At 49.1% G+C, this 24,387-nt stretch overlaps 1 protein-coding gene across 2 annotated transcripts in view; it reads left to right on the top strand.

Annotated features, from left to right (window-relative positions):
• Positions 1-2,107: 2,107 nt before the first annotated feature.
• Syn3 (synapsin III) overlaps positions 2,108-24,387 on the top strand; it is a 378,592-nt gene continuing 356,312 nt past the window's right edge. Inside the window, exon 1 of one of the 2 annotated variants that reach the window (XM_026396709.2) lies at positions 2,108-2,488. In XM_026396709.2, the coding sequence (XP_026252494.2) occupies positions 2,178-2,488 (311 nt within the window). In that variant the 5' untranslated portion in view covers positions 2,108-2,177. The remainder of the gene's footprint in view (positions 2,489-24,387) is intronic. The other variant, XM_026396711.2, reaches the window with a different exon arrangement.

The following is a 24,387-nucleotide window of genomic DNA, read 5'->3' on the forward strand; positions in this document are numbered from 1 at the left end:
AAGGGGAATTTATCCCAAGAGTAAAAATTTGGTTTAACAATTACAAATCAATCAAATGTAATTAACCACATTAGGCAAATAAATGATTTCAGAAATCATATAATACTCTCAATAGATTTAGTAAATATCTTGGAAATTTCAATACCTATTCATGATAAATTCTCATAGGCAACTGACTGTACCAGGGAGCTGCCTTGATATGATAAAGTGCATTTATAAAAACCTATAGTCAGGGTCATACTAGTAGAGATGTAAAATGGCTTTTCCCCAAGACTGGGAACAAGTTAAATGTCTTTCCCCGCCATTTCTATTCGGTACTGGAGATTCTAGCTAGAATAATGAGAAGTGAAAGTAGAGAAAGCATTAAGATTGGAAAGAGAGAAGGGAAGAGCTGTTTACAGATGACGTGATTGTTTAAATACACAACCCTAAGGAATCTGTAAAGGACTAAGGAAGCAATACTTGAATTTAATTAGCATGTTAATATATTGTCAATATAAACATTCATAGATTAGAAGTCATGGTGCTCCCAAACTGGAAGCATTTCAAATGGCCATCAAAAAGAGAATGGAATGAAAACTTGAGGTTTGTTTACCCAGTGGAAAGCCACTCAGGGATTAAAATAGAATGACTGTTGAATCATGCAGCATAGATGAAGCTCAGAACGATTATGCTGTGGGAAAGAAGTCATTAACCAAAGAGTTGTATATATGATTGCATTTATATGAAGTTCAAGAACAGGGAAATTAATAAGTGATGTCACACATCCTGTTTTCCTATGGGCTGGGTGTAGATAAACCAGAAGGGGGCGCAAAAGAACTTTCACAAGTGATAGAATCTTGTAGCAGCATATGCATTTACCAAAACTCAAAGAATTGTACAGTTAACACTGTGCAGTCTAAGTAAATTGTATTACAATAAAAAATATAACTTAATTCCATTAAAAAGTTATTGTTCTCAGTAGGATATTTTGATCTTAAGTCAACAAATTGTTTCTTTTAAAATTTGTTTTCTATTCAAAGAAGAAATAATGTGTGTATTAGTCTGCTCTAGTTGCCATAACAAAATACCCTGAACTGGGTGGCTTCAAAACAACAGAAATTTACTTTCTCAGAGTTCTGGAGGCTGGAAGTCCTAGCTCAGGGTGCCGGCATGGTGGGGTTCTGGTAAGGGCTCTCTGCCTGGTTTGCAGATGGCTGCCTGTCACCTGTGTCTTTACATGGGCCCTGTGAAAGGCCCGTGGAGAGTGCTCTCCAATGTCACTTTTTGCAAGAATTCTACTCCCATAGCAAGGGCCCCACACCTATGACAGATCTAACCCTAGTCACCTCCCGAAGGCCTTGTCTCCAGATACCAACACAAAAGGATTAGGTCTTCAGCACATGAATTCGAGGGCCCATATTTCAGTCGGTAGCAACATGCATTCTGGAAAATTTGGAAAGTATAACTAAATAGAAAGAAGAAGAAAAGACATATAATTACTTTACAAAAATGTAGCCACTGCTCACATGATTTATTTTGTTTCCCAAATTTTGTTATTTCAACTTTTACATGGTTATAGGCATCCTACATCTAGGATTTTCTATCAGGATGTTTTTAATTTAATGTTACAAGTTGAATTTTTTTTTCTGTTACTAAAAAAATCCCTTCTTTGATGTCCTTTTTAAGACAGCCACAAAAGGCTCATTGAGTGACTATGCTGTATGTCTATTTATTTATTCAATGTCCTGTGGTGGAATGTTGAGCTACTCATCGGTATTCTGCTAGTGTAGATAACGCTGTGATAAACATTTGTGCATGTGATTTTTTTTTTCTATAACTTAGATTCTTTTCTGCTTGGATAGAATTCCAGAAAATGGAGCTTTTAGGTTAAAAGGGTTCGCTCTTAATACATACAGCCAAATTCCCTTCCAAAAGGACGGTCCCATTTACATTGCCACCAACAGTGGACCCAGAAAGTGCTTAGCTGCTTGCTCTTAAAGGGGAGGGGGTCACTTACACTAATGTGCTTATTGGCTGTTTCCAACAGGTAAGCGAATCCTTCTGAAGCCGACTTCTGGTTGTGCCGAGTTGTCCTGGCTCTTCTGGCCCAGAGTCCTGCCCCTGCCTCTGGCTGGAGCCCGTGTCCTGGGCCTCACCTAGGAGTAGACGGGAGCCATCTGCCCCCACCCACAGCCATGAATTTCCTCCGGCGGCGCCTCTCCGACAGCAGCTTTGTGGCCAACCTGCCCAACGGCTACATGACGGACCTGCAGCGCCCAGACAGCTCCACCAGCTCCCCCGCGTCCCCTGCCATGGAGAGAAGGCACCCCCAGCCCCTGGCAGCCTCCTTCTCCTCTCCAGGATCCAGCCTTTTTAGCTCCTTCTCCAGTGCCATGAAGCAGACCCCGCAGGCTTCCCCGGGACTCATGGAGCCTCCGGGTCCCTCCACGCCTGTGGTTCAGAGACCCAGGATCCTGCTGGTGATCGACGATGCCCACACAGACTGGTAAGCGGGGTCTTCAGGTACCACCCCCAGCCGGGGTGACAGCTGACATGGGGTCTGTCTTGCCTTTGGGGGGAACAGAGGAGGGCCCTAAGGAGCTCAGGTGGTTTCAAAGAATGACCAGAGGGAAGGAAATTCACACTGACCCACAGGCCCCACAACATCTGCATCGTGCCCAGTTTTCTCCTAAGACCTTTACGTTTACAGGCCCACAGTCCCCACCTGCCGATTTAAAACTCAGTGGCTCTGGCCACTAGAAGATATATTGTCATCCTTTTGACAGCAAAGCCCAATCTGAAGGACAGTGAGGCTATGGCAGTCTGGATCATGTCACTCCGTGTGCTCGTTCATATGACAATGCAAACATCGTAATGTGTTTGAGGCGGGGTGTGCTGCCCGGCACCCACAGGAGATGTTATATATTATATGGATGGAAATCACATGACCTTTCTAAAATTGGAAGACTTCTGAAGGCTGAAATGCAGCTGGCGATATTTACCCGATGATTCCTCTTCAGCCTCAGTCACTCTCCATGCCCTAAAATGAGGTTGTTGTAAGGGTGACATAAATCAGCACAGGCCCTTGGCTCATAGCCCAAACCCTGGGGGCCAGAAGGCCTCAGTATGTATCCCAGTTACTTCAGCTGCTGGCAGGCTGGCTCCAGAGCCTGTCCTCCTACCACCAATGCACAGAAATGACGTGCTTTTGAGCTGCTTCTCAGACAGCACTCCCCAAGCTCACTGCAGCGGCCACCAGGTCAGTGACTGAGCTACTGAGCACAGCTGATGTGCTCAGGGATCGTGGTCACACGGAACTGCACTTGGCGAATAGGTCTCTCCACCCACTTTGTAGTACTGAGGAGTGATAAGTACTATTCATCTAGCCAGAGACAGAATTTGCTAAAAATTCTGTTACTAAAAACCCTTCTTTGGTGTCCTCCTTCAAGACAGCCCAAATTGAGAGACGAGGAAGCACCACACTCAGGGCAGAGGAATTCACAGATAGTGTACTCATCAGTTTTTCCTTGTCTTGACCAAAATGCCTGGGAAGAACAACTTAGAGAAGGAAAGATTGATCTTTGGCTCCTGGTTTTAGAGGTGTAGTCCACAGCTGGCTGGCACCAAGCAGAAGCATTGTGGGGGGTGGGGCAGGTGGCAGCGGGAAGCTGCTCAGCACGTGACATCCAGAAAGCAGGGAGGGAGCCAAAGGAGCCAGGGACAGGATATAGTCCTAAGGCTCACCCCCTTATCGCACTTCCTTCAGCCACATCCCACCTGCTTAAAGTTACCACCCAGTAGTCCATTCAGATTATTAATTCTTCAAATGGATTAATCCACCAATAAGGTTACAGCTCTTATAATCCAATCTTTCCACCTCTGATCATTGCTGCATTGCCTAACACATGAGTTTTTGGGGCGACATTTCCAGATAGAAACCATAACAGATGTGAAGCAGAGAAATTCTGAAAATGAATCCTCAGGCTGCCCCTGTGGCGGGAGGACAAGGTGGCATGTGTGTCTCCAAAGGCTGTCTGATTGTCCTCACCCAGCACATGTGTGTTGCATGAATACACGGGTGCACCCTGCTGTTCCATTAGTCTAACATGAGTGTGGACACTCACATTCCCTCCTTGAGAAGTTAACTAAGGTTGGGCTGATGGAACCTACTCTTTGGAGTGGGAGCTGTTTAGAGCTCTTAATGCATTCTCAGTATTCATTAGGTCCAGCAGACTCAGACATCAGTCCTTGCATTTCTGCTAAGTAATGCCCCATCTGAGCCAGGGTGGCCGTGAACCACCTGTGATCTGATCCAGTCTGAATGCTGTCCGAGCCGCTGCTTCTGGAAGGTGCTCATCGCAAAGCTTGGCTCCTCTCTGCTCATTCCCTCCCACAAAGCGTGGCCCTCAGGTCTGAGCTTAGGGCGTGATGTCTGCAGAGGTGCTGCTTCCAGGCAAGGCTGCTGCCCGTCTGCCCCGTAATCAAGAGACTATAAAAGTCTTCTGTTGACCTTTAACCCAACATTGGACCTTGATTTTGAGCGTTCTTTGCTGGCTGTGTTATCTCGTGTTCAACTTTGTCCGAGAAGTTGCTTCTTCAATGGAGGTGGAGTTGAATACATAGCAGTGTGATGTCATGGTTCAGGATAAGACATCACAGCGAGGCTGTCTGAGTTCAAATCCCATCTTTACCACACAGTGACCATGTGACCTCTGTAAATCACTGCACCTAAATGCAGAACCTACCCCATAGAGTTAGTATATGTAAGTAGGGTTGACCCCTAAGTTAATATGAACATGTGTAGTAGGTGTCTGGCCAAGAGAAGGTGCTGTTTAAGTGCATGTTAGTGTTTTTGCAGACTGTTATGACCTTTCTGTGTCCCATCAACCAACCTGACAGCAGCCCCGGGGGCAAGCTAGTTTAATCTCTTTGTGCCCAATTCTGGGCAACCTGGACAAGGTTTGTCTCATTGGACTAGGTTTTTCCTAGGTCTTCCCTGCTGGCTCTTGGCTGACAAAATTGGATCTTATCAATCAGCCTTTCAAACGCAGCTCCGTTCTAGAGTCTCCTTGAACTTCCTAACTTCTCTGAATCTCAGTACATCCCAGCTTCCCCACACTGATGCTGGCTGCCTTCAAGTTTCAATCCTGCCTGTAGAATTCCCCACACGCCTGTCCCTGGTTACCAGTAGCAGCCAGCAGGGGGCGAGCCGGGCCCGCGGTCCCAGCAGCTCTGGCAGAGCCTGGCAGCCGGGGTTCAGCCCCCTCCCCAGGGCTCCCTCATTGTGCAAACTGTCTGCAGAGAGGAGGAAGTTGTTAAGGGAAGACGGCAGCTCACACAGCCCCTTTCTTCCCGCTTTGAGATGATAATGAGGGGGGAGCCCTTCCACTGTCTGGACTGAGGAGCCCCCCCTCGCCCAGGGACAATGCAAATGTGGTCCCCTTTTCTACCCGCCTCAGCCCCAGATGCTGGGGCTCTGTCTTCCTCCCTGGTCCAGGGCCTCCTGCAGCACCAGGTTTCCTTGCAGAGAGAGGAGGGGATTGTAGGAAGCCTCCTTCCTCTCCTGGGGCGTCCAGCTTTCAGATTCTCAGAACCGCTGGGGGCCTCATCAGGACCATCAGACACCTGGCCAGGGACCTCAGTGGGGGACTTTCATCCTCTGAAGAGAAATAGAAGGTCCCAAAGTCACCTTTGCTGGCAGAACTCTTGACCCAGCATTCAAAGATGCAGCCACCTGTTGGAGCTGCCTGAGGAGGTGACCCTGGCTAGGCAAGGGGGTGGGAGGAGCCCGGGCCACCCTCTGAAGGCCAGCTCCATGGCAGGTCTGAACTAAGGATGCTGTCTTCCGGGCCTGGGGCAGGTCAGTCTTGAGAACCCCCCGGGGAAAGGAGGATGAGATGAGTGGATCTCAAGGTCAGTGTTCTTCCCCACCTCTGCACTGGTGCTCTGGCCTGGGATTCCCCAGCAGCTCCACAGGCCTCCAGGCTGGACCCTGCCTCCCAACTACCCTCCACGTCACCACGTCACCACCTCTGTGTTCTCCTCCCGAAGCACAGATCAGCTGCAGTTGGCTTCTCCCCCGCCCCCTGCCCCCATGCATCCCCTTTTACAATCCTTTGCTGCTGCATCCTTGACCTAAAATGTGCAAGTTCAAAGTCATTAGCATGTCTGGCCTGCCTCTGGTTGTGTCTCCAGCTCCACTTCCTGCTTTCGGGTTTATTCTGCAGGAATACAAAACAGCTCTGGTTCTCAGGAGCACCTCTGAACCTTGGCCTTTTCTGTTCCCTGCTTCCAGGAACACTCTTCTCGGTCACGTTCACCTGGCCAGTTTCCATTTAGTCTTAGAGGACTGCTCAGCTGTCACCAATATGCCCTGCTAACAGTGCTAAAAACCACTGCCCCTGTGTAAACTTAAAACACTCCACGGTGCCACACTGGCACATGCCACACTGTATTAAAATTGCCTCCCATGAGAATGAGATCCATCTCTTATTCTTTTTTTTTTTTTTGCACCAGAGATTGAAAACAGGGATGCTTAACCACTGAGCTACATCCCCAGACATTTTTATGTTTTATGGAGAGACAGGGTCGTGCTAAGTTGCTTACAGCCTCTCTGAATGGCAGAAGCTGGCTTCAAACTTGTTATCCTCCTACCTCAGCCTCCTCTCTTGAGATGCTTGGATTACAGGAGTGTGCCACTGCACCTGGCTCATATTCTTCTCTATAACCCAGTGCTGAGCACATTGCAAGTGTTCAATTGCCACATGCCCCTGTCCCTGCCCCCACCCAATCAGGATAACTTCCGTAGACATAATAGGCCTGAACGTGCCTTGCCTTAGGTGTCAGCAATATAGAGCACAGAGCTGAGGAGTTTCTGTCTTCATGAGCCTGTGTAGAAAGTCCTGGCTATTTATTTGTCAAGATGCCAGAGTCACTGTGAGGTGATATTTGAGATTGTTTAAGAGGGAGGGGGTTATCATCTACAGAATGACCAGAATCTCATATTTTGATTTTCAGAATCAAAATATTTAAACCCCCCCCCCAAAAAAAAAAGCCATGACCACATAGTGTTAGCTGCTTCCAGTCCCCCTGCGGGGCCTCTGGAGTTGAGAGGGTGGGAAGGAGGGGCAGGGCCAGGTGGAAGCCGCAGAGCTTTGCCCCACCGTTCCCCAGGGCCTTGAGCCCCGACTCCCCTCTCCTCTCCTTGACCTCAGCCCTGTTCCAGGAATGCCTGCTGTTCCATCTCGACAGTGAGCTGTTGTTACCTTCTTGTTAGTTTCCTGGGGTTTCCTTCTTCTTTGATTAGTTAGAGGTGACGTGGAAAGGGGGTCCTGGGCTTGGAGCACTCCCCAGCACCACCCCTCCAGCCTGGAGGATACCAGCCTGCATCTTCCTGGGCAGCGGTGGCCAGGGAGGCCCTGGGTGAGCACCTACATCGTCCAAGCACCGTTAGTCTGTGTGATGATGGCCAGCCGCCCACCCACTGCTAAACGGTGTCCTTGTGTCCCTGTGCCTGGGACAGCGCAGGTAACAGGTACACAGGAGGTGTCTGCTGACCAAACAAGTGGTTTGGTTGGTGGCCCATTTCTGATAATACCATGGTTGGAAGCGTGACAGTGACCAAGGAGTGGCCTTGCTGGCATACTTAGGTCCTCCTTTTAGCTCCGGCCTCATATCCAACCCAACAGAAAGTCACGGTGGACCCTGGTGGGAGCTTTACACCACAGCAATCGGCAGCGCTGTCAATCAGGGATGCGTCACCCTGTCCGACTCGGTGAGCGGTTGCCAAGGTGACAACTGCTCAGGGGCACTTCCCGACGTAAACCAGAGCCCCCATTGCCAGGTGAGGAGGCAGAGGATCCATGAACCTGGTCCACTTGAGGACACAAAGAGAGGCGTGACAGGGTTGGGACATGAACTGGGCTCATTTTTGCAAAAGCCTTTCCAACAGGGCCACCTTCCTGCTGAACGCTGCCCAGGGCTCCCGGGAGGGGCGGGAGATAAATGCTGTGAAGTGTCAGTGGGCAGATGGCTGAGCCAGGGAGGAACAGCCTGAGGCCTCTGAGGACCTCCCCAGCCCCTTCGTCACTGTCATGTGGCACATGTTGGTGCACTCTGCAAGAGCATACTTCATGCTAAGTGGTTTTCATCGATTCTGTCATTTCGTCCCCCTGGTGACTGCATGCGTACTGATACTCATCACATTTTATAAATAAGAAAAACGGAGGCTTTGGGTCCCAAATCAAAACAGATGCCACTGGCATTTGGGATCAGCTGAGGCCATCGGGATGAGTGTGGACATCACAGTTGTCCTGCCACCTTCCCCACCCGCCTGAAGCCCAGGCCCCCTGTGCTGCGTGTGAGCAGGGCTCCGGTGCCTCACACGTGGGCACACACCCACCCACACACACCCGGTGTTTGAGAGCAGAGTGAGGGAACTGGTGGCAGGACTCCTTGTCACACCACGGTGGCCAACACAGGATTCTGGTGACCTCAGCCTGGGAGGAAAGTGTCTCCCGGGAGCCAGGCGGCCCCACCCTGCAGGCGCCCTCTGGCAGCCCAGTAGAGGGTACCAGGAGAAAGGAGGGTTCTTGCAGCCATCCACCATCCATGGTCTCAGGTTGGCAAATGGAACCTTTTATAGAAAGTGTCTTTGGAAGCCACAGAATAGTTTCCTCTCCCTGAAGCCCCAAGGGGTGGCAGGCAAGGTCTTTCCCGTTCTCTTCCCAATGTTTTGACATTAAAGAGGTGATTTCCCAGCACATCGCAGGCATGCTCCCTGGGGAATTAAAACAGAAAGAAGAAAAGCTGCAGAACATGCAGGGCTTCCAGGTGGCGCTGTTGGAGTTCAAGTCCCAGCTCTGCCACTCCCCGTCTCCATGCTGTTGGCCAAGTTCCTTTCCCATGTGAGCCTCAGGCTCCTCATCTGTACAGCGGTTCATACTGTCACCTCCTTTCCTCTCCCACTCGGCCCCCAGGGCTGTTATGCGGCTCCAGGAGAGCGCCTGGTCCTCTTCTTTTATGGGCCCTTTTCGGAGTGTGTGGTTTGTTCACCTGCGACTTAGTCCTGTGCCTCCAGTATGAACTCCACGTGGCCGGGGTTTACACCTTCCCTGTTCAAACGCAGAGTCTAGCACGGAGCCTGGCACGGGGGGGAGTCAGGGTAGGTGGATATTTTATTAGTGAGTAAATAGACGTTCTTGCCAGAGGTCGTTATGACTTTGAAGGGAAAGTTCAGGCTGGAGCATGCCTTGGGGAGGAGTCTTTGTCAGAAAACCCTAGGCTGGCTTGGAATTCAGGAAGAGTACCGGATAACGTCCAGGTTATCCCTGATGCTTCCCCTCGAGGATCTGGCCTCCACCTCTTTAGGCCCAACTCATCAGAGAGGCTGCTTTGGCTGAAGGGATGAGGACTTCAGGACATCTGGAAGGTGGCCCTAAGGACACGCACTGGTCCTCATGGGCCCCATGGTGACTGATTTCATCTGTCACCTGGTGAGGGAGATAAGGTGAGAGCTGACATCATCAGACATGGCTTATGGGGAGGGTTATCAGTTTTAGCAAGCGATTATTCAGGATGCCGAGTTAACGCTGAAGCAATGAATTAGCATAAGTCTATCCCCTGCAGTGTTGGGGATAGACTGACACTACATAATTACTTGTTGTTCAATCTGAATTTAATTGAGTGTCCTGTATTTCATCTTATGCAAAGAGGTAACAAGAGACACTGCTTGGTCCTATAAACACGAGACCAGCAAGAGTCTGGCCCCTGAGCTGCCTGGCTTTCTGGTTGGGGAGTCAAACCAAGTCTACAGATTGACCCCATTCTCAGAGACCAGCTTTCCCTGCGGGTGACAAGGACCATTCGTCACCAGCAGGGAGGGAGCAACACTGAGTGGACAGTCTCAAGCCAGACTGCCTGGGTACTGTGGGCTCTGGTCCCTGCTCTTCCTTTCGGAGATGTGACTTTGGGCAAGTCCAGCTTCTGCACCTCACATTCCCTGGCCTCAGGACAGGATGGTGGACTCGCTTTCCTTTCTCAAAGGGCAATGGTGAAGACGAACGATGACGGCAGGAGTGGGGTGGGTGCAAGGCTTAGCGGACAGAGTAGGCCCTGAAATGGTAACTGTTATTAACAATTAATTACAGTTACTAATTGCTTGTGAACATAATAGTCCTGGGAGCCAGGGGAAGGAAGCCACTTGGCAGCTTCTGAGTTCAGCTGGATGGGCTCGAGGGCCGTCTTCCAGAAGCCCTGGAGGAGGGGCATCCAGATCCTGGCAGGCTGGCCGTCCCTCGCTCAGAGATTCGACAAGGGCTCCAAGTCAGTCCCTCCCCCTGGAGCTGGTCAGAGGATGCAAACAGAGACACACAGCCCTCTGTTGAAGGCGCTTGGCTCTGGAGAACAAAATCCCCAGCCTCTCCCCACCGCTGCCCCTACCCTAAGCCTCTCCTTGAGCGGATGGATGGGTCCTGCCTGCTGGAGTGGCGAATGCAGGGGTTTCTGGGAGCCATGGGGGTAGGCCCCATGACAGGTGTGCATCGTTTCTTGCTCTGTCCATTGGCCCAACCGCACCCCCCCCAACAGGCCATCTGACCCCCTCTGGAGTGGCTCCAGCCTCCTGGACTCATCCTTCTCGCTCCAGGCCCTAGCCCTGCGTCCCCTGGCCCTGCTTTCCCCTGGCCTTCCCTGGCCCTGGTGCCTGGGGGAGGGAGGGGCCCTGGGCATTCCCCAGCGGCCTGCCCAGTCGCCTAGAGACGGCTCCGCTTTCCCAGGCCCAGCCCCTTTTATCAGGGAGACAATGTGCGCACAGTGAGGGCCTTGTGCAGCACCGAGCCCTGAGCCCTCTGACTTGAGGAATTTTGCAAGTGCTGACCTCTCTCCGTGAGGTCTTCGTGCCATCCAATCCAAGGGTCCGGCGCCCCTGCCGCTTCCTACCCAGCTCCTGTGGGGAGAGAGAGGGAGGGGGCTGGCTGTGAGGGGCGTTTCCCTCGCTCGCTCTAGTATCTTTGGGGAGAGCTCTCTCCTCACGCCTTCCCTCCCGAGTGGGCCGATTCTATGGGATCCTGGGGATGGGAGGTACTTTCTCTCTGGGTCTCTGTTTCCTCATGGTCCCCCCAAACTGTTTCCGTCAGAATGATTTTCCCAGGTGCCACCCCAACCCCTGCTGTGTTGGATAGAGTTCTTTGTAGGAAAAAGAAATAGACTTTGGCCAACTTAAGCCAACAGGGATTTATGGGAAATATGGCAGTGAGGAGGAGGGAGTTCCTAGAGGCAAAGGAAAATAGGAGGAGTCTCAGGTCAAGCTCCCCCTGGGTCCCTCGGGGGGGGATCTAGGTGACAGGAAGTCCTGGAGAGTCTCTGCAGAATCAGCTCCTGTCTGCACCCATTTGTGTTCCTCTTTGCTCAAAATCGAATGTTTGGAGACGAACAAGCCTGGCTTGTTCCAGTCTCTGTTCTTAGGACTCTTGGGAACAGTCCCACCAAGACTGTGTACAGAGTGAAGCTTGGTTCCATCAGGACAAACGGAGGCACTGCTACCAGACGCAGGAGGAAAGGGTCCGGGAGAGGCCCAGCTTGAGACATCCCCCTAAATGAGGGGCTCAGAAGATGCAGAGTGGGGCTCAGGAAGCTGCCTTTTGAGAGGCCGGAGAGCCAAGCTCAGAACCCACCAGGTGCAAGACTTTCTTCACGTGGCCCCAGCTGGTGGAACTGGACAGACCCAGCGGGGGGGAAAGAAAGAGGGACAGACAGTTCAAAATAAGGAAGATGAACTGACAGCGACCAGTCGGGGGGCTGGCGTGGGAGTGAGCCCCCTGTCACTTGCAGATTGCAAGCACAGCCGGGCTACCCATTTGGAAGCAATAACGCAGACAGGGCTCTGGCCATGAAGAGGCCCGGCTGCAGTCCCTTAGAGGCGGCTGGGACCTGGAGCTGTTCATTTTCTCCTCTTTGATCTTGTGCTTCGTCACCTCTCCTGCCCCTGCTTTGCTCTGCTCTGAGACGTTGGGCTGTCTTGCTTGTGAGTCTGGCCTCGTCCCCCACAGTGTGTCCTGTCGCTCTGGCCCAGGCCCACCGAGTGGCTTTCTTTTGAAGGCGTTCCCCCACAGCAGGGGTCCTCTGGAGCAGTGGCCGTTGCTGAGCTGGAGTCTGGGGCGCTGGAGTTCACCGGGCCTGGGTCTCAGCCTTGCCCTGGGGAGGCAGGGCTCTGGGCAGGCGCCAGTCCTTACAGAATGTCTCTTCTCCCGGGGCCTGTGGAAGCCTGTGGAAGCCTGTGGAAGCCGGCCTCTGACAGCGGCCTTGGCAGCGATTGATGGTCTGATGGCAGGATTAGGGATGGTGCTGGGTGTCCGTTCTCCTGACCCCCCCACCCTGGGTTTGTGGAAGAGGCGGGGATGCGGGTTTCCGGAGGAGAGGCGTGAGCTATCTGCTATCCTTACAGGCTAAAGGAGGGGTGGCCTGAGCAGCTGCTCATAAAGAGACGACCAGCCAGTGGGTGAAGGGGCATAAGGGAGGGAAAACCCAGGCATCGAGGGATGTTTCCCTGCTGGAAGGGAAACAGCCACACAGGCTCTGTGACAAATGGCATCTGCCACTTGGTTTCACTGCAGAGACAACAAGGAGAGGCTGGACCATGCAGGGTGTGAAGGCAGCGGCTGCAGGCCGGCTTTTACCTGGAGGGGATAAGGGCCCTGTGCGGCTGGGTTGCTGATATTTAAGGAAAGCAAGAGTTTTTCTACGAATTTTCTGTTTTCAAAGTAAAGGTACACAATTTCAGCCCAACGAGACAGGACTGTGGCCTCCCTGAGATCTAACAGTGGGCAACCTGTGATAAAGAAGGCAGGAGTTATTGTAAATATTTAGCCGTTTCCTCTTCTGGGGCGGTATCCCAGAGAGAATGTAAACACCTTTCTGTTTGGGGAGCCGTTTTGTTCAGAGAGATCCCAAGGGCCTAGCACAGTACTAAGCAGGTAATAGAAGGGGGGGGAGGGAGGGTTAGATGGATAGATCCATGGAAGGATGAACAGATAAATGGGTGGGTAGATAAATGAATGGATAATAAATGTTCTTGGCCTTCTTTTTCTGCTCTTTTCACCTTAACTAGATCAGACACCCAACATTTCCATAGTCCTTTTACTCAACTTCCTTATGTCACTGATACCTATTTTCTGAATGGTCAGAAAATGGTTTGGGTGTGATGTGTCCCATCAAAGCTCCTGTCTTGATGCATGAAAATTCAGAGGTGAACTGGATGGTGACAGCTGTGACCTAATCAGTCCACCCTAGTTGGAATGGACTGGGCGGTGACTATAGGCAGGTGGGGTGTGGCTAGAGGAGACGGGTCCTGCCCTGGAAGGGTGCATCTTTCCTTTCACCCCTTCCTCAGTGTGTGTTCTCTCTCTCTCTCTCTCTCTCTCTCTCTCTCTCTCTCTCTCTCTCTCTCTCTCTGTTTTCCTCCTCTGGGCCCTTCCCCCATGGCAGGCTGCTTCACTTTGGACTCAGAGCTATGGAGTAAGACATCGGAAACTGTGCACTCCAAATAAACTTTTCCTCCTCTAAGTCCTTCTTGTCGGTTACGTGGGTCCCAGCAGTGCAAAAACTGATGGAAATAATCAGAAAAGAGTGACCTGCATCTTGGTCTGAATTCCCTTCCAGTGTGCTGTCCCCCGTCTGTGGATATTTTTTCAGGTGGGGAGGCCCTTAGTCGATGCTCAATAAAAGTTTGCTGAAGGAGTGATTTGGTGAATCAAATGAAGGGCCTGGCAGGGTGTGTCTTTAGAGAGAGGGAGTAGAGCCTGGAGACAATATTGTAGCCTTTCTGCTGAAGACACATGGGGGGTGTGTGGCTATGACTTTGTTTACCCTAAAGGTCTGCACTGGGCTGGACAAGCTGCCATCATTGCTAGACACACATAGATCCTGCCACTTCCCTCCTCTTAGAGAAAATGACCTGTTATTTCCCCGGCGACACACCCAACTGAACTTGGTCCTCCTCCCACCCTCCCACCATGGTGAAAAGAGGAAAGAGTGTTAGTCCAACCCCAGGGTTATCACTCATGGAGCCCTTGTGGCAGATGTGCTAATGTCCTTATTTTAATAGATGAGGAAACCGGGACTCAGGAGGTTGAAGTTTGCTTGAGGAAGCACAAGGAAATAAATGGCAGAGCTGGACAGGAGCTGGCTGACCCTAAGGCCAGCAGTGCCCACCCATTTCTTCACCTGGGAGGGTGAAGTTGCGCCCCAGCAACCCTCTGGTGGGCAGCTCACTTGCTGGGATATTCTGGGCAGCTCCCCCACCTGCATGTCCTCACTGAATCTCTTGACAACTTTAGATCTTTCTATTCCCATTCTAGAGACGAGGAAGCAGAGGATAGTCCAAAGTCAGAGGGCGCCCATGCTCTGTGCTGATGCTCATTTTTCTTGCACATTTGGGGAAATGCAAAACTATGAAGGAAGCGCATCTCTCCCCTGAGGGCCCGGCACTTACCTCCTCCTGAGTCCATCGGGCGCGTGCACAGACACAGCCAGTCTCTCTGTCCCCAACTTTGCGGCTTAGTTCCTGGCAAAGAACAGATTCCACATCGTGGAGGGATGGATGGATAAGCTGGGCCACCTCATCAGGAAAGCCGTCCCCAACCCTCAGGCTGGCCTGGGCGCCCCTTCTGTGCGATGAGCAGGATCTGTGCGTAAATGCAGTGTGTGGTGATGGTCCTTTTGTGCCTCCCCCGGTGAGGAGGAAGCCCCAGAAGTCTTCATGCTGGGTTTCTTAGAGTCTGAAGCCTCATGTGAGTTCTGAGTCATCCTAAGAAGCTTCTCTGACCAGCAGAAGCCCGACTCCCCTGCTGCCCACATCTTAGCCTCAGTCCCCTTGGCCTGTGCGTCCTATTCATTACTAGTTTCCTTTTACCTGTTAACTTTTAGTCCACAAGTATGCACACTCTACAAGGGCAGGGACCACATCTGCCTTCCCTCTCACCAGTGCCTGACAGTGAATCGGGTCCATAGGCGGTTCCATAATGGGATTAAATGATGGGTATCAAGTTATGTGAATTTTGACCAGATGCCACCTACAAAAATCTCCCTCCCTATTGCAGCCCAAGGACAAGAGGGTGGGGCCTTCCTGGGTCACTTCCTGTGGCTCAGGGCCCTAGTGCTCCAGGGAATCTAATTTCCTGTCCCCCACAGATCCCTGGGCTGGTCCCAGGAGCCTCACCACCCCCAGGGGTGCTCTCCCTTCCTGGCTCACAGGCACCCCCTAATTGCATGGACAATGGAGGGGCTGCCCATCCTTGAAGGGTTCTCTCCGTCTGGCAGTGGGAAGGAGCCAGGAACAAGAGCCATTCTTAGGAGGAAAGGGGGAGCTAGGATCGGATCTGGGGTCCCTCTGTGCTGGGAGGCCCGTGTGGGCCACACCCCCACACATCTGGTCTACCAGATGACCCTCCTTGTCTTGCTGACCCAGGACGTCCTGAGAGAGTGTGCCACGGCAGCGTCCCGCAGGGTCTGCTGCCCATCTTCTCCCCTGCCTCTGTCCAGGCCACAGTGAGCAACTGACAGATGGCAGGTGAAAGAGCAGAATCTCTTTGTGGAGCGAGATCACTGTATCCCCACCCTTTTCCAATGGGGATGACCTAGGGGAAGACAGCTGAGTCCGGGACAGGACATCGCTGACCTGTCCTTCCTTCGAAGGGCATCGCTAGAGCCCAGCCCCATTGTCTCCGCACACAGGACACATTGGCTGGGAGACCCCTGCTTGGACCCAGGTGGATCCTGTTTGTGCTAATTCTCTTCCTTCTGTCCCCTCGGCTGCTCCTCATAAATCTCTCCCACACACCACAGCCCGCCGCCCCCCATGGGGATTTCCCACGCGGGTTTTATCACATTCTCCTTCCTGGGGCTTCTGATGTGGCAGTAGAATATGAGACCACCCACAGAGAAGGAAGCCTGGTGGAATCCGGAGCTCCCCAGCCCCTCCACAAGGCCACAGCTGTGATTGATGGGCGAGGTGTTCAGAGAGCTTGTTTTGAGAAGGAACCTCTTAGGGCATGAGGAGGGGGCAGCTAGGAGGAGACAAAGCCCTTGAGCACAGCGGGTCCATCTCTTTGCCTGAGGTCAAACAGCCAGTCAATTACCCAGCCCCCAAAGGCATCTAGAATTCCAGACCATCCCTGCCCTCCCCTCTGCCAGACAGAAGTGTTTCGGAGGCAGCTCAAGCCTGAATGAGCCTCCGGCAAGGAGGCAGCAGTCTGTGTGGCCCATCAGGAGACAGACTTCTGACTCCCAGCCAAGCAGGGCAATGGACCGCCTGACCCTCACCTCAGCCTGAGTCCGCCTGCCAGGCTCTGCAGTAAACATTCCAGGGATGCGCAAAACAAGCAATTTCTCCCAGGAAGTTGAGGTTCATCAGGGCCAGAGCTTCCTGGGTGGTATTGGTGTAATGCGAAGTGCTCTGAGTTCCAGGTGAGATTCAAGTTCAGGGCTGCTGGTTGGGCAGGTTGGACACTGTACAATGACCCCCCCCCCCATCATAATCAGTGTTGATTTGTAAACATATTACAATGATATACCAGTAGGTGGCAGTAGAGTATCTCAAGGAAGGGAGTTTATATTATGCATTTACCCAGCCAACAGACATTTGGGCAGCATGTGCCTGTACCCCGCATGTTGTGCCTGATACTGGGCACACCGTAAGCACTGAATCAGTTTCTGTTTTCCAGAAGCTCACAGGTGTTTGGAGACAGGAGATGGCAAGGGATGTATAATTACAAGGCTGAATGATAAGGGTTATCATGGCTGTGGGTGCAACATGCTGGAGAAGCTGAGCAGGACACTCAGCCCCGCCAGCTGGGGCAGGAGAGGGATTCTGCCAAGGAAAACACCACTGTGCATAGCACCCAGGGGGATTCGGGCCAGAAGAAAGAGGCTACAAGAAAGAACACATAGTATCCTAAGCTCATGCAAAGGCTCCGAGGCGTAAGAGTGGCAGAGGCATTTAGGGGATCCCGGGAAGTTGGGTTTGTCTATGAAGTAGGCACAGATGAGCTGATGGGTGAGAGTGGGCCCTCTCGTAGGTATCAGGAAGGACCCTGGACCAGTCCTGAAAATCCCAACGTACAGAACCACTCGGAGGTTATGAGGCGTTGAACTGGGGCTTCACCATCCGGAACCTGGAGAGTGATCCCTGCCCATCTCCTCCCAGAGCAGACACGAGGCTTAAATAGGAGGAGGATGTGAAGGGGCTTAAATCCTTACATACCATGCCACCTATTCATATGTCATCATCCATCACTCTTTGCACTTATGGGTCACGTCAAAGTGAAAAGAATCACAAATCATACGGGGGCTGGGGTTGCTGCCTGTGCAATTGACTGGCTGTTTGACCTCAAGCCACAAAAAGATTGTGTTTTATAGCCTGGCATGGAGGGCGCATACCTGTAATCCCAGTGGCTCAGGAGGCTGAGGCGGGAGGATTGCAAGTTCAAAGCCAGCCTCAGAAACTCAGCAAGGCCCTAAGCAACTTAATGAGACCCTGTCTCAAAATAAAAAGTAAAAAAAGGGCAAAGAAGGCTGGGGATATGTCTTAGTGGCAAAGCATCCCTGGATTTAATCCTTGGTACCAAAAAAAAAAAAAAAAAGATGGTGTTTTGTTTATTTGTGGCTCCTGTCTGCATGGACCTGGACCCATCTGCACTGACTAAGCTTTCAATAGTTCTTTATTGGTGAGGATTCTGCTTCAGGGCCTGGGTTACACACTTTGGAGCCTGGCATGTGCCAGGGACTATTCTAAGTGTCTGATTCCATTCACAGTTACCCTGGAAGGTAGCTACTCTAATTATCCCAATTTCTCAGATGCAGAATCTGAGGCACATGGCCAATTCCTTGGCCCATCCCCTAAGAGGCGGTCAAGGGACAACTGTTGGTGGGGGGTGGGGGGATGAAACTTGGCTCTGTGGTCGGGGCCATTCACAGACCTGCACGGGAACCCTCAGCGGTACAGGACGGAAAGCAGGGAGGGGACAGATGATGGAGGATCATGGGTAATGACTGAGAACTGGAGTTGGGGATCCCGGGGCTGCCATATTGTGGGTGGAGCACCAGGGATCCTGAGTCTAAACTCTGAGTCTTTGAAGTCATCGTGAAGTTGTACTGGGAAGGAAGAAGGGCATCCATGTTTTATTTCCATGTTTGCTGGCTCTATTTTTCAATTTAAAACATCAGGCATATGACACCTAGATCCCCATCTGTGGTTTGTTCCTCAGGTCCCACAAATCCTGGAGCTGGGCCTGTCCTGGTGTCTGGAATGGGCCGACACCACCACAGAGGATTTGTGATGAAACCCACAAACCGTGTGAAAAGTCTCCCTTTGTCCGGGGCCGCCGGCTGCCCACACGTTTTATTGAAGAGCATCGCTGAGAGATAAAAAGCAAAATCTCGCTTTCGAGTCACACTCCTAGTTCCTGTCCCAGGAAGGCCCAGCCTCAGTGACATCTCAGCCCTTCGGCACTGTAAGGAAAAAGAGGCACTGATCTCAGAGCTGTCAATCAGTGAGTTCTGCAGCTGGGAAGAGATGGACGGTGCTGGCATGGACAGTGTGGAAAGAGGGGCTGAGGATCTGTAGAAAGGATTCTTTCACAAAGGGAAGGTTGAAAAGATAGTTGGCAACTTCCATGTTCCAGGGGAAAGAATAGAAGACGAAACCAAGGAGAGGCCTCTTGAATGTGATGCTTACAGACTGTTGATTAGAACCCAGTCACGTGGTCACACCTAGCTGGTGGGAAAGTTGGGGTACACAGTTTTATGTGCTAATCTGTAAACTCTGTTGCTGTGGAGAAGGGGAGAATGTGTACTGGGGAGGAGAGAGTTGACTCTCTCCCCGCCTGAGGTCTAGGGAAGGGCCTAACACCATGCCCGGTGTCCCATGAGTGACTGAGAACGGAGAGTTTCATTCGACCAACAATCAAAAGAGAGCAAATGGAAGCTTTGTTACTTTTGCTTTGCAATGTGGCAGGATAGCGAACCCTGTAAGCCCTCTGTTTTAGTTAGTTTTTGGGTCGCTGTGACCAAAATATCCAACGAGAACAACTTAGAGAAGGGAAAGTTTGTTTGGGGTTCATGGTCTCAGAGGTCTCAGCCCATAAATGGCCAACTCCATTGCTCTGGGTCCAAGGTGAGGTAGCCCAATACAATGGAAGGGCCTGGAAGAAGGAAGCTTCTCAGCTTATGGGAAGGTCAAGAAGCAGTGATTGTAGGGAGAAGGGGCCACAGGAGAGCTGCACCCTTCCAGGACAAAACCCCAGTGACCCTTCTTCTGCCATGTCCCACTTGCCTCCAGGTGCCCACCAGTCGTTCAAACCAGGATGGACTGAGAAGGGCACAGCTCTCGCAACCCAATCGCTGTACCTCTGACCACTTCCTGCATTAACAGGAGCTTTGGGGGGACACCTCCTATCAAACTATAACATTCCACTCTGGCTTCAAAAGCACGTGTCCACCTCACAATGCAAAATGTATTTTGTCCATCTCCAAGAGTCCCATAGTCTTAACAACATTAGCGTTATCCAAAAGTTCAAGTCCACAGTCTTCCCTGAGACTCTCACTTCCGGGAGCCCATGTAAAAATAAAAAGCAAGTTACGTACATCAAATACAGTGGCACGGGTTACACATTCCCATTCTGTTCTGTATGTCTGCATGGGCGTAGGAAGAAAGGATGGGGTAAAAGCAAGACCAAAGACCAATTGGGTGAACATGAGTTTCTAGAGTTCCATGTTCAGCATCCAGAACACATGGCGGTGAGATGTGATCTCCAAAGTGCTGTGCACCCCTGCCCCGTAGCCTTGGGGCTTACAGCCCATGTGCCCTCTCTCTTAGCCTGGCTCTCTGCAGCCAGCAGCTTTTCTTGGCAGATGGTCCATAATATAGGTATGTCTTTGTTCCTGGACTTTCCCTTCCAGCTTTGGCTTTACCTTCACAGTTTCATGCATTGCCCTCTCAGGGGCAGCCCACAGGGATGAAGACCCTGCTATACTTTGGCTGGCCTCCAAGGCCTTCCTTTGAAATCTTAGTGGAGTCCTCCATGACCCCTTAATTGGAACAGCCTACATTCATACAGAATCAGCACCATGTAGATGACGTCATGGTCTGTCCACTCATGCAGTACCCGGGCCTCCTGGAATCATAGGTGTAGTGGCCTCTGAGTGCGTACATGACTGAAATAACATGTGCCGGCATGGTGAAACAACTTCCCAAGCCGCCCTGTGCTAGCAGGGTGCCCCATGATCTCTTCTCCAAGACATTTTCCAGTCTACATCCTTGATCCTACATTTGGTGTGGTCTTGCCATTTCCTGAGATGTCCTCAAGCCATCTGTCCTAGTATCACTGTGGAAAGCACTTAGCATCTCTTTAGGGACTGTAACCTCTTCAAAAATCACAGCTTCCATGCAGTTTCTAGTCAAACTGCAAGTTGTTAAAATTCTTTAACTCTGCATTCTGCTCCTGATTCTCACAGTGAACCCAGTTAAAAGCTGCCAGCAATATCCATGTTACTGACTGAAGACTGTGCTGCCTTGGATTTCCTCTGCCAGATTCATTGGTTTATCACTTTTAAATTCAGCCTCAATAAAGTCTTAAGACACGGGCAAAATATAGACAAGTTCTTTGCCAGAATATAATGTGAGCGGCCTCTAGACCAATTCACAAAGAGTCTTCATTTTTTTTCTGAATTTTCATGGGCCCAGTCTTCATTCCTATGCCCCTTTCTGGTCTTCCTAGCTCCCACCAGAATTCCATTAAATTCCATTTACAACATTCTAAAGGTTTTCCAGCCTGCATCTGTAGACTTCTTAAATTCTCTTCTCCAAGCCAGCCCCACATGCTTCTGAAACACATGGTCAAGCTGGCCACAGCAGTGACCCCCACGTCTTGGTACCAAAGTATTTTGTGAGCTTTTTCATCACTGTGACCAAAATACCCAGTAAGAACCACTTACAGGAGGTGAAGTTTATTTAGGGCTCGCAGGCTCAGGTGTTTCAATGTGTAGAAGGCTGACTCCATTGCTCCGGCTCCAAGAAGGAAAGCTGCTGAGCTCACAGTGGGGTCAAGAAGCGGAGACTGTGAAGGGAGAAGGGGCCACAGGAAAGATGCACCCTTCCGGGGCATGCCCCCAGTGATCCATCTCCCCTGGCTACAGTGGAGATGGATGACCTATAGTTATCATCAGGTCATTCAGACTAGGATGGACTGAGTAGGTCACAGCTCTCACAATCCCATCGCTGTACCTCTGAATGAGACACCTCACATACAAACCATAACACACCCAAACTTTAGCTGCTAGTTTTTCAGGGTTGAGCAAAATTACAAATACAGAATTAGAAGACCTGGATTCCAGTGCCTTCAATAAAGTATTAAGTCTCTCTGAATTTTAGTTTTCTCATCTATAGAGTAGAAATAAAAATGCCTACTTTTGGAGGTGGTGGTGAGCTTTCAATGGAAAAGGTTAAACTTAACTCTTTGAACTCATTTATTTATCCAACAAATAGTCATTGAACTCCTACTGTGTGTTAAGCACTGTGGTGGGTTCTGGAAATAGGATGATGAATCAGACAGGTATTTCCTGACCTTGAGGAGCCATATCATCATGTAATGGGACGCGGGCATTTAACACAGTTATTAATTCTTTTAGGTATAGTTATAATAAGCCATATGAAAGAGAAATAGAAATAGAGTATGAAAAATAATTCTTATCAGAATAAATATAAATTATGGGTCAGGGCCAGGGTGCTTGTGGGAATAAATGGGCAAGTGGATGGATTTAAGAAATAAATAGAATATAAAATCAATGAGGACAGGCAGGGAGAAAGAGGTCACAAGAATGATTTCTGTGTTTCTACTTTGAGCAGTGGGTAGGTAGTAATGCCATTTACAGATAATAGGGGCAACAGAGGAATGTAGAAGAAAGTCAAAGTAAGCATCACTTTCTTTGACTTTCTTCTACATTCCTCTGTTGCATAATGTCTAAGTCCTATTCATTTCCCTGCAAATGACATTATTCATTCTTCATTATGACGGAACAAAACTCCATTGTAGTGTGTGTGTGTGTGTGTGTGTGTGTGTGTGTGTGTACACACCACATTTTCTTTTTCCATTCATTCATTGATGAATACCTAGCCTGATTCCATAGTTTAGCTATTGTGAATTACACTGCTATGAAAATGGGCATGCATGGCACTATAATATGATGACTTCCATTCTTCAGGGTAACTACTGAGAAGTGGTACAGCAGGGTCATATGGTGGTTCCATGCCTAGTCTTTTGAAGAGCCTCCATACTTATTTCCATAGTGGTTGTGCAGATTTGCAATTACATCAACAGTGTAAAGGTGTTTCTTTTTTTCTGCATCCTCTCTAGCATTTATTATTGTTTGTATTCTTGATGGCTGCCATTCTGACTGGAGTGAGATGAAATCTCAGTGTAGTTTTGATTTGCATTTACCCAATTATTAATGATGTTGAATATTTTTTTCATGCATGGGTTGGACATTTGTATTTCTTCTGTCTAGTTTATTTGTCCATTTGTTAATTGGATTATTTGGGGGGTTTTTTGATGGTAAGTTTTTTGACTGCTTTATACATTCTAGATATTAATCTTATGGTGGAAAAGTAGCTGACAAAGATTTTTTTCACATGCTTGAGGTTCTCTCTTCATGCTCTTAATTATCCTGTTTACTGTGCAAAAGCTTTTTAATTTGTTGCCATCCCATTTATTAACTCTTGGCATAATTTCCTGAACTTCAGGGTCTCATTGAGAAAGCGGTTGCCTGTGTCTATATGTTGGAGTGTTGACCCTACAGTTTCTTCTAGGAGTTACATAGTTTCTGGTATAATTAGTTCCTAGGTCTGATTCAATTTGAGTTGATTTTTGTGCAGGGTGAGAGATAAGGGTCTATTCTCCTTTGACATGTAGATAACTGGTTTCCCCAGCACTCTTTTGTTTTTCTTTTCTCCAATGTGTGTTTTTGGCACATTTGTCCAGTTGACTATATCGGGTGAGTTTTTCTCCATATTCTTTCGTGTACCACTAATCTATGTGTTTGTTTTTATACCTATACCATACAGTTTTTGTTACTGTATCTCCATAGCATTATTTGAACTCTGTAGTATAATTTGCTTAGAATTGCTCTTTTGGCTTAGAATTTTTTGGCTATTCTGGGCCTTTTATTCTTCCAAATGAAATTTAGGACTGTTTTTTTTTTTTCTACTTCTGCGAAGGATGTCATTGATATTTTGAGAGGGCTTGCTTTGAATCCATATATTGCTTTAACAATATGAATTCTGCCTATCCGTGAACATGGGAGATCTTTCCATCTTCTAGGTCTTTTTCAATTTCTTTCTTCCATGTTTCTTTCTTCCGTATAGAGGTCTTTCAACTCCTGGGTTAGGTTTATTCCTAGAAATTTTTAAAGGAGCCATTTTGATTGGGATTGTTTTCCCAATTTCTTTCTTTTTTTATTGGTATATAAGAAAGCTACAGGTTTTTGAATGTTGATTTTGCAATCTGCTACTTTGCTGAATTTGTTTATTCTCTCTAGCAATCTATTGGTGGAGTTTTTTGTATCTTTTATGTACTGGACCATATCATCTGAAAACAGGGATAATTTGACTTCTTCCTTTCTGATTTTTATCCCTTTTATTTCCTTTTCTTGCCTAATTGCTCTGGTAAGAATTTCTAGTACTTATTGAATAGGAATGGTAAGAGTGGATCTCCTTGTCTCTTTCCAGACTTTTAAGTTTTTCCACATTCACTATGATGTTGACTTTGGATTGTCATACATGAACTTTATAATGTTGAAGTAGGCTCCTTCTAAGCCTAGTTTCTTCGGTGATTTTTTTTTTTTAATCATGCATGGGTGCTGAATTTTGCCAAAGGCTTTCTGTGATTCTGTTGAAATGACTAAGTGATTTTTGTTCTTAATTATGTTTGTATGATGAATTAAATTTATTGACTTGTATATGTTAAGCCATCTTCACATCCCTAGGATGAATACAACTTGGTCATGATGGACAATCTTCTTAATATGTTTTTAATATGATTTGCTAATATTTTATTAAGAATTCAACATCTAAGTTTGTCAGGGATATTGGTCTGTAGTTTTCTTTCCTTGATGTGTCCTTATCTGGTTTTGGTATGAGGGTGTTACTGGTTTCATAGAATAAATTTGGAAGTGTTCCGTCCCTTTCTATTTTATGGAATAATTTGAGGAGCATTGGCATTAGTTTTTTCTTTAAAGGACTGGTGTAATTCAGCTGAGAATTCATTTGATCCTTGGCTTTTCTTTGTTGGAAGGCTTTTTATACTTTTTATTACTTTTTCTATTCCATTGCTTGTTATTGGTCTGTTTAGGTTTTCT

The sequence above is a fragment of the Urocitellus parryii genome, chromosome 5 (assembly GCF_045843805.1).
Source record: "Urocitellus parryii isolate mUroPar1 chromosome 5, mUroPar1.hap1, whole genome shotgun sequence".
NCBI classification, from domain to species: Eukaryota; Metazoa; Chordata; class Mammalia; order Rodentia; family Sciuridae; genus Urocitellus; species Urocitellus parryii.